Source organism: Elaeis guineensis, chromosome 1 (assembly GCF_000442705.2).
Source record: "Elaeis guineensis isolate ETL-2024a chromosome 1, EG11, whole genome shotgun sequence".
NCBI lineage: Eukaryota > Viridiplantae > Streptophyta > Magnoliopsida > Arecales > Arecaceae > Elaeis > Elaeis guineensis.
This window is the reverse complement of record NC_025993.2, coordinates 100,246,745-100,257,453: the sequence shown is the minus strand read 5'-3', so window position 1 is coordinate 100,257,453 and position 10,709 is coordinate 100,246,745. Positions and strand designations below refer to the sequence as shown.

The 10,709-nt window shown below is 32.1% G+C and overlaps 1 protein-coding gene across 5 annotated transcripts; it reads left to right on the top strand.

Annotated features, from left to right (window-relative positions):
• Positions 1–425: 425 nt before the first annotated feature.
• On the top strand, positions 426–9,919 carry LOC105060739 (uncharacterized). Of its 5 annotated transcripts, none has more exons than XM_010944556.4 (4): positions 426–547; positions 6,964–7,287; positions 9,032–9,220; positions 9,643–9,919. In XM_010944556.4, exons 2-4 carry the CDS (start codon positions 7,048–7,050, stop codon positions 9,718–9,720), a joined length of 507 nt encoding a protein of 168 aa, XP_010942858.1. In that variant the 5' UTR covers positions 426–547; positions 6,964–7,047; the 3' UTR covers positions 9,721–9,919. The 5 variants fall into 5 exon arrangements, with proteins under 5 accessions (XP_010942858.1, XP_010942856.1, XP_010942855.1 ...); XM_010944554.3 differs by having other exon boundaries at positions 427–547; positions 6,888–7,287; XM_010944553.4 differs by lacking the exon at positions 426–547 and adding an exon at positions 617–1,018.
• The last annotated feature ends 790 nt before the right edge of the window (positions 9,920–10,709 follow it).

The window sequence follows — 10,709 nt, the reverse complement described above, 5'->3', positions numbered from 1 at the left end:
ATAATATTTTTATTAACATCAGTATAATATTTATATTGATATAATATTATATTTATATCTATATTAATAAATTTATTATATTAAAATATTAATATTATATTAATATATATTAATATTATATTAATATAATAAATTATTATAGTCTAATATTATATTATAATATATTTATATTATATTTATATTAATATAAATATAAAATTTATATTTATATAAAATTGTTTTAAAAAAATATGATCTTATATTTATTGACGATATAATAGATATTTTATATAATTTTTTTTAAAAAAATAATTATTTATCTAAATATAATCTACTCTGTAATAAGTTATATTTTTATGATATATATTAAAAATTTATTTTTAAAAAATAATTTTTTCAAAATTATTTTCTGGAAAGAATAAATTTTTCCTACGTGTAAACATCCAACGCAACCCTAGACATCTAAACGTCCTTTTTCGGCCGCTGCAGGCCGCCCACCCGATTGAGACTGGGGAAATCATAGAAAAAAATCAACGAAAACAAAGGATAAACAGAAAAAAATTCAAAGGTAAGATTTTTCCCGCAACATTGATCGATTTTTTTACTTTTTGTGTCTTTTTCTTTTCATTTCATTATCTTTTTCGGAGATCCATGGGGAAGGAGAGAACTTGAGGGAAATCGGAGGGTTTCTTAGGTTCCATTTTATTCCCTCAAGCCTTCAACCATCGGATTCTTCCTCTCGGGTTCCTTCACTTAGAGTAGTGAATCCAGTGAAAGCCGAAGACTAAGAAGAAGTATGGGACTTTGTGCGAGTTGTGGCGGTGTGAGCGGGAGAGGACGGCGACGAGGAAGTTGAGGGCAGTGGCGCCGAGGGGGCCCTCGCGGCGGCCGGCGAAGGCGGCGAGGAGACGGAGGGCGTGGGGGAGGAAGATGAAAAGGCTGAGGAGGGCGAGGAAAGAAATTGGGATTTTAATCCATAGGATTTCCAAATCCTATAGGATTTGGACCAATCCTACCCTTTCCAAACAAGCCCTAAATGGTTGTTTTATCTTCCTCTTTCTTTGTTTGTTTGTTGAGACTTGGGCAGTATTCGGCTTTTACTGGATGCATGTGGATGCACTAAAGGCCTCGGATGGAATTTATGTTAGGTTATTTTATAGTTTGGTAAAATAATGAATATTAGACTTACTCGGTGGAATTAAAAGATCTGGGAACTTGGGGTCATATGGGGCATGGTTTGTCACTCAGGAGCAAATTTAGTCCTAGATCTATGCTGTATGGAAAATTTGGCATGCATACATTGAGTTTATAAATATCAATAAGTTCTGATTGAATTATATTTTATAAGATTATAAAAACTATTTTTATTTTAAATTATTAGTATAACAATATGTTAAAGATTTATGAAGTTGTCATAAACTAATATTTGAATAGTCATGGGCATGACTAATTGTAGTGTCAAATGCAAATACAATATTATGAGAGTGGCCCAATTGCAAGCCTGAAAAATCAGGAAAAGTATAGCTAGCATCAATACTTTATTGAGAGAATAAAGTCAAGTAACCGGAATGTATTTGTTATCTTCTAATGCAGTGAAATGAAGAATCATAGATAATATATAGTTGATATCAATTACTGATGATGATTTCCATCATGGATGTAGAAACTTGAAGTTTGTTAATATATTTTATTTTAATTTATAGAATAATTATAATATACTCGGAACTTTATTTTGAAATATTATGTAATTCTCTTACCTATGGAATGTTGTTGAAAATCTCTTGGTACATTACAGTGTATCTGGAAAGCACATCATCGCCATTATCTATCAAGATTTTAATTCCTTGATGTAATATCTTTTGAGACAAAGCGGCATATAGTTGTTCATGACTGAAAATCAGTTTTGGCAGGTATAAGCCGACGTGGTTTCATGTTTGGCCTTGTCTTTTTTGGATAGTTGTGGCATAGCAACCTTTGTTTGGAAATTGGAAGCACCTATTTTCAGAATAAATCACAATTTTGATTATGTAGGAAACAATATTATTCTTGGTATCAGAACCTTTGCTCCAATATTTGACCATGTGATTATTCTTACCTCTGCTTTACAGGTTTCCAAGTGGATGTATATCAATTTTTATGCCATTGCACATTTCCATGTTGGGATTTAAATTTCTTAGTAGCATGACAAGTACCCGTACTTCAATTCTAACTTATGATTTGGTATTCCTAGAAATTTAAGAGAGTTAAGAAACTCCAGTAGATATACATGTCTTGATCACCACTATTAAGTGAAGCTTTGCATATTGTGTCAGAGTTTAGAGATTTTGTTATCACATTAATGCTGCTGCAATACGAAGTAATTTATTTCATCAATGGTGTCATTCTTTGGCATCAAAATAGCTTTTTACTTAAGATAATTTGTGTTTTCTAGCATCTATTGAAAGGATAGATATGTGCTTTATATGCCATTCTCTCTACTCGATTTATTGAATTATGAATAAGATATTGCTATGGTAATTAATTTATTCCATATTCTTCTAAACTCCATCTTTGACTCCAACTTGTGCAATTTCATGTTCAATATCTAAAATCCATTTGTTGATTCAGATAATGAATCGGTTGAATTTTAGTTGTCTAAATTTTGATTCACTTTCATATTTTTCATGGGGAGAAACAGTTTGTAATCCTCCCATACATGTCTAAAATCTCCTCCTAATATGACTGTCTTACTATTAAGTGGTTTGTTACTGCAATCTTGGTCCTCAAACCATAGTCTGTCTCTGAATAGTTTACCAATAGCTTCAAATGCATATCTATAGTCTGTTGGAGATTAGGATAGCTATTTTAGGAGAGCTTCATTGCATTATATTGGATTTTTCAATTGTAAACTTAACGTAATTATTAATTTAATATGATAAATTAAATAAGAGGGGTGGACGACTTATTGACCTCCAATTTGCATCGTCTATTGCTAGTTTGTTGGTTGATTTTTAGTATTCATTTTTCTAAAGTTAATGAATTAACAGCAACTAAAAAAAAAAAAGCATTCTTTATATTTCTATTTAATATGAAACTGACAGCAAGTTGGAAAAAATGAATAGTAGAAATATAAAATCTACTTCAAGTATTGCTTTCTACTGTAACAAAATTTGAGAATGTTTATTGTTTGTCTAAAGTTATATTGAAATATATTTTTTCTCTATTTCTGTTGGTATGATAGAGCATTTTCGTCTCTTTGTATTGATTAATAATCTTCATTGAAGTCTTGCAAATTGAGCTCTTTCTATGTTATCCATAATGCAAATGATGTCCACAAATAGCAAAAAAAGACTGGATTTAGAAGAGCAATTCAAACATGAAAAATCTTCAGATAGTCCTTTAAATTTATAGTATTAGCTTATTTAATTGTTCTATTGCTATTATTAGAAATGTGAATAATCATCTTAAAAATAATAAATTAAACATTTTTTTTAATATGCTGTGCAAGCTCCTGATTCAATTAGTTGCCTTTTAATCTTCATTTTTCTAATGCTAATATAATAATAACAATTATCAACACAATTCCTTTATATTTCTATTTAATATGAAATTGACAGGAAGTTGAAAATGAAATGAACAAAATAATTAAAAATTTTACTCCCAGTGTTGTCTTATATTGTAATAAATTTTGAGAAAGTTTATTTTTTAAATCTAGTATTAGTTGACCCATCAAACAAACCTAACTTTTTATTATAGATAGTAGATGGTAATATAGACTAGTAGGTCCTTCATCCAGTGCTTATGCATGGAAAGAAGCTATGATTATTTTTGTTGTGTATTACTTAATATAATAACTATTTTTTTCCTGAATAGACAATGTAAATTTACAGATTTACTGATTACACCAAACTATGATGATATATTTGAGCTTCAGGTCAATAATTAGCACTATGAGTTTAGAAAAAATAAAAACCTATGCTAGAAAGCATTTAAACAAAAGAAAGAAAGAAAGAAAGAAAGAAAGCTAAGGACTAGTAATTTGGTGGAGTTATTAATTTCTTTTCATTTTCCATGCTTTATAAACTTTTATGTTAAATGATACTCTCTCTAACAACCATCCTCTCCTCCTACTGCCCCCACCACCGCCCCCAAGAACAACAAAATAAATAAATAAATAAACACAGACACCCTACCTTAACCTCCATTGAATGCTTGGATGGAGAAATAAGAGAAATTGTGATCGTAGATCTATTGTGCATCTTTCACAACTTTTTCTTTGGATATAATAATATCAATGGTTATTCATATTACTCATTTTGTCCTCATCCAAATTAATAATAATGATGCAACATTGCAAAAAATAAATTTTACTATATCTATACATTATAGCTCAGACAGGCTTGTTAAAAATATATTAGTCGTGGAAAGACCACATGATTGTTAAAACAACATTGGTTAGCAAGTGAAACCAGTTTTTTTTTTTTATTATTTTCATATTTTAGGATATTTTTGTTATGTAAGCAAGCAATACCATGAAAAAACACAAACACTAGTTGAGTAAAAAGCCAATGTTACAAATATGCACAACCTAGATCTTGTTATAAGCTTCGCTCATTTTTGTGGAGAGTTTGAGTTAGCCCTCATGGGGTGGCACACCAAATTTGCATGGTAGAATACTGATGAGATAAGAAAAAATATTTTTTTGAGAGAGAAAATATTCATTATCCATCTAAAATGCTAGATATAGAAAAGATTGATAGCTTATCCAAAAAATTATTACATGGATATTTGTCACCATTCATTCCCATCAATAGTTATTAAATCATTTTGTGTCATTCATTTTTAATTGCTACAATGAATACTTTGCTTGGCCTACTAGGTGGGCATGAGGCCCTTTATTTATGCCATAGATTTTTTTAGGGTTTCTTGCATGTATATCCTCCTAAACATTCAAATTTGCGTGAATATCCTTTCAAAATTGATATTTGCATGTATATCCTCATAAAATACTTGTTTTGCATGTATATCCTTCTTTTTTCTTATTTTTTTGCATATGTATGCACATCATTTAATGCCGTTAAAAAAATAATGGTTTTAAATTTAAATGACTAAAATATTCTTATAGATAAATGTGCAAAAAAAAAATTATAAGAGTATATATATAAATAACAATTTTATGAGAGTATTCATGCAAATTTGAATGTTTAGAAAGATATACATGCAAAAAATTCTAATTTAATTTCTATCTATTTCATCTAGATAGATTCAAGCTCTTTTACACTACAATGTAGTAACATATTACATAATATAACAACACGATGATAATATTATATAATATTTTATATATTAGAATACTATATTATATTTTATTTTTATACAAGATGGGACGATTATGTCCATCTTATAACAACATGATATACCTTATATACTTCACAAAGATATTTTTGATAAAAATTTTTAAAATAAAATATAATAAAATTATAAATTTTTATTGTTACATAATGTCCACATCCATAGCTATGTCCATTCGATGCAAATGTACAAGCTATTCATCTAATATCAAGTTTAGATACTTTTCTTAGAAGCATATTATTATATATTAGAGAAAACATGGATAGTTACGATCTATTTATTTACTAGATAAAATAATTTTGATCTATCATTTGATAAAAAGATCATTTTATCTATATAAATTAATAAATTAAATAAAGTTATTATTTAGTTATATATATTAATTTTTCTCTGTTAGAATATGGAAAGAGTTAACAAACCATGAGAGGTGTATTTATGTTAAGGTTTTTGCATGTATATCCTTCCAAATATTCAAATTTACGTCAATATCCTCATAAAATTGCTATTTATATATATATCCTTATAAATTTTTCTTTTTGCACATCTATCCATAAAGATATTTAAATCATTTTAATTTTAAACCGTTAATTTTTAACGGTGTTAGATGATATGGGTGCATATGCAAGAAAAGGTATTTTGTGAGGGTATACATGCAGATATCAATTTTGAAAGGATATTTACATAAATTTGAATATTTGAGAGGGTATACATGTAAAAAACCCATTTTTTTAATTTCTCTTTTTGGTTAGAAGTATAATATAGTTTTTATACGCGTCTTTCATCCCTAGGAAGTTTACATAAGGATGACCCAATTTCTCTACATTATTCTTTGGTATTCAATGTGAGACAAAATAAAGAAAGTATGTGCCCTTTATCAACTTCAAAATATCACATATTAGAAGAGAGGGTAATCAACCTGCAGATTGGGCAGCTACTCATGCTGCACAAGGGGATTTCTTGCTTCGTGAAGGACATTTGTGCCATTCGGACCTTACACGGTTATTGCTTGCAAATGCTCTTAATAGCCCTTTTCTAAGACATGCCTAATTCTTTTAACTACAGTTATTTATATTCAGCATGTGCTTCCACAGGGTGCTCCAGACGATCTAATTCCTTGCCTCCTATTGGAATTATTCTGTTGGCCATCTTACAGTTTTATGGGTTTTAACTTAGTATTATCATGGCTATTTTTTCATATTAGAGCCCTCCTATTGCTTGTAGAAGAATGGTGATGCTAATTTCTTTAACTCTATTGGGTCTACTGATCTCTACTTATATTATACACCTCTTTTTTGCTAGTGCCTGTAGGTCCACTTGGTATTCTAGTACATGGTGTGGTTATTTCTATCTATTTATTACTCGTAGTATATCTATGGTCTGCCATGGTGTTATGATATACAGTAGGTGGACAATTAACTATCACTCATTCTATAATCACCTGTTCTTAGGTTATCTTGTAATATGCATTCACTCTGTCCAGGTTCTCTATTTTTCTTGGCTTATCTTGTAACATGTATACTCTGTCTTAGTACATCATTCTAATATAAGCTATTGGCTTTAATTTATTTTTCTCCCAGTTGTGCACTTTAATCCCTGGCCTGCACGAAACGGCCCATCACCAAGGTTTAAGTTGGACTCGTAAATTTATTTCAGTGGAGACTGAGAAGGAGAAGCGAGCCCGGGGGTTCGGTGGAGGAGGAGAAGCGGTTGATCTGCGAACGCACAGGTGTTCGACCGATGCTCCGATCGTTATTGCAGGCCCGAAGGCCGATCCGCATGGCATCGGAAGGCACACCGGGTGACCTGCTGAGGTTGCGAATCGGGGAGCGGGAGAGGGCGCGGCGGCGGCCGCGGGACCCTGCACGGGACGAGTTCTTTGTGCAGGTGCCAGAGTCTGCCTCCTGGCTCGACACCGCCTCCATGCCCATGATCCTCACTGCCGTCGCCGTTGCCCTCTTCGCCAAGGTCCTCATGATGGTATGTTATTGTTACCCAAGTTCCAAATTTGAGAAAAGATTGCATTTTGTCTACCTGATGCGGTGCTAGGTTTCTATCTTCGTAATCCAAGTCCTAACTAAAACACTAATTAAATCTTCTGCTCCTTTACAAGCGTATACCTGGATCGCTATCTTCACTTGCATTAGTGTGCTAACTGTATCTAAGTGTGTGTGTGTATGAAATCAATCTGCCTCTTATCCAACTATGGGTTTTCCTAGAAATCAAATATCTTACCAGTCAACTGGTTCCTCTGGACTTCACAAGTCAGTGTCATGAAAGTGATCAATTTTAGATTTTTTTAATTATTTTTTTATCATAACTCGAATGCGAAAATCTACAGGATATGAAAACGAATACATTTTTGAATTGGTAGATGGATTTTTTTTCATTTTATTATTCATAACTATTGTTCTTAAGTTGCAAATTTTTCCAATAAGCGTTCTATTATCTAATAAGATATGCATGTAAATATTTAAGAATCCATAGTCTTCCTCTTAACACCCGCTATTCTAACTCTTTTGAAACTTTTTACCCCTTACCCTGAATCCTCTCTCTTGTGGCTCATTAACTTGATCAAGTCATCTGCCTGTCCTACCATTACTCTCTAATCTGTTTTCCATGATCTCATCCTTTCATAAATAAGAAATCTCTCTCTCTCTCTCTCTCTCTCTCTCTCTCTCTCTCTCTCTGATCCTAATTAGTCCTGATGGCATTCATGGTGAATCTTTCTGTTCTCTAGCTATTTGGGTTTTGATGGTAAGAAGCCACTAGTACATGTCGGACAGTTCCTTTAGATGACTATAATTTCTTTTTGAAAATTCAGTGGCATTTTGTTCTAAATAGAAGTCAGTGTGGTCTTACTTTTCATCAACGTTATCACAAATTTTCTCTCGATCATATATCATACTCTCTCTTAGTGGTGATCATAGATATGAACCCTCTTATCACATCCAGGGAATGAGATGGGCTAGATAATGGTGGATCCAAGTACGATGGTTCTTGTATTGTCATTGGTTGGATTTGCAACAGAATGTAAAATAGAACCAGCCATCTAAACAATCTATTCTACTTTTTCCCCCTTTCTTTGATGCTTGTTGTTGGAGGACGATAAAGAGGAAGATTTGCATATCATTCTCCCCCATTTTTTTATGTGCATGTGATCATTGATGCAATCCATGAATCACATATTATTTCATTTGACTTTGTATGGTATTGCTACATGGTAGTTATTATTGTTTAATGACAATGTTTGTGTGCATGACTGTTCTAATATCTTTAAACAAATTTGTATTTACTAAATTTTGGGTCTCTCTCTCTCTCTCTCTCTCTCTCACACACACACACACACACACACACACATAAATAAGTTAAACTATCTTTGAATTCATAACATCTAAGAGTCAATTTTTTTTTTTACTTTTATAGTACTTTTAGATTCGGATTAAAAAATTAACTTTGTCCATATCTGACATATTTGGAATGGAAAATTATCCTCTATACTGTGATTTTGCCCCATCTAGTTAAAATTCTTGAGGCCGAGGATGTATTATATTTAGAGCTTTGAATATTTGTCATCTTTGCATTGGAGCATGCATTCTACATTTATTCACTAGTTAATATAAATTATACTGTAGATGATGCTGCTCTTTTCATGGTTTTCAAATTCATTTATCTATGTACGAAATTTATAAATTTCATTCAGTATTGTTATATATTTTGGCAGTATGATGAATCCAAAGCACAAGAGAGGTTGGAGCGCAAAATACAGAAGGCTCCTCCTGGAACAGGGACAGTGAGAATGCTTACTCGTGAGGAGTGGGATGAGATTCAAGAAATTAGGCCAAGGACTCCTTTTGAGTCTAAGCTTGCTCGTCCAAATGCACGTATAAGAACTGGAGAATCAGTAACTCTGGTTAGTTTCTATAGACATTTAAATATAACTGCTTGGTTTTATTTAGCTTATTGAGTGCGTAATTTATTCAACATTATACTCTTTTGTACATCAAACCGTAATTTTGGGACCTTCCAAAATCTTCCTTTATGCCTTATTTCTGATAATCATGTGTCATAATCTTTATGAACCAGAGTATCTTTAATTTACTATATTGCTTTGGAAATCCCTGCTGTCTTTACATATTGTTTTTAAAAGTTGTAGGAGAATTTATTTGTTAGAAAGGCACCGTGCTTTGGTTGAACCTTTTTTTTGTTTAATATCATCTTATCTCCTTTTTGAAATTGCAACTTAATTTTTTTTTTCTTTTTCGTTCCGAACTATCTATTAGCTAGCTTGGATCGTCTGACAACTAAACTGCAGATGCATGTTTTGATTTGTAGGAGGATGTGAAAAATTGGGCTGTAGATGTGTTTGCCGATGCTCTTACAAGAGCAGAAGAAAGTGTCAAGCAAAGGTGACATGTGGGAACTGAAGAGCAACGGTACTCAAGTTCATGTAAAGTGGTGGATTCAACCAAGAAATTCAGGTGTAAGAGTTGTACTGGCAAACATGCTGAACATGGTTTTACAATAGTATCATACAGATAATGGAATACCAAGGATAGTTGGAAGAATATGTTTCTTTGGAGCAAACTACATAAATTGTCCGCTTCAACCATGCTTCAGAATTCTGGATTTTTATGTCATTTTGAGTTAGCTAGTAGCTGTTCTCTTGCCATCTTGCCATCCAATAAGAAATCTAATTCTGTTGGCACTTCCTGTTTTTTCTTGTGCCGTACTTGGCTGGTCATGGTGACCGGAGTGCGTTATGAAAATAAAAGTGAAACAATGTTGTGAAGAAGACTACAGAGAGGGAGAGGGTCAGACGCTTGCTTCATTCTTTCTTGGGTTTAAACTTTACAGCACGTCATGAGCTTTTTGTTTACTGGTAGTTGGGCTGGTAAAAATAGTATGAGCCTGAAGTTTTTAACTGATTGAGAATTTATTTGTTTATTTATTTTTGCCTGTGTGTTTTGGATCTTGCAAAATCTGAATGTGTCAAACTGATGGGTAATTAATAACTTGCAAGCACACCATAGACGTATCGTGGACAAAGTATTCATGGATTTCATCAATTATGTTGTAGTAGGTGGGATCATGGTACATTGTCGTTTCTCATTATGTTGGATGTTAGATACAGCCTTTTGATTAAGAGTGGCAAAATATGATCTGATCCGCCAACTTAATCTGTATTCGATCCATCGTAAATTTGAATTTGGATTAAACAGATTCAAATCGTAAATAGGTCGGTTTATTAAATTTATTTATTATTTGAGTCGGGATAAGATTTTATATGTCTAACCTGTTCGTTCTGTTTAAATTATATAAGTTTTGGATTAATCTGATGAATTGAGTTATTGGATAACAAGCTAATGGACTCACAAATCTGCAGTGTGGAGCCAAGGGCG

Bases quoted from the DNA above. Each gene is read 5' to 3' on its own strand.
- LOC105060739 (XM_073257365.1), top strand. From the start codon at position 1,866: ATGACTGAAAATCAGTTTTGGCAG. The intron at 7,288-9,031 runs GTATGTTATTGT...ATATTTTGGCAG, and splicing joins TCGCCAAGGTCCTCATGATG to TATGATGAATCCAAAGCACA. The intron at 9,221-9,642 runs GTTAGTTTCTAT...TTTGATTTGTAG, and splicing joins CTGGAGAATCAGTAACTCTG to GAGGATGTGAAAAATTGGGC.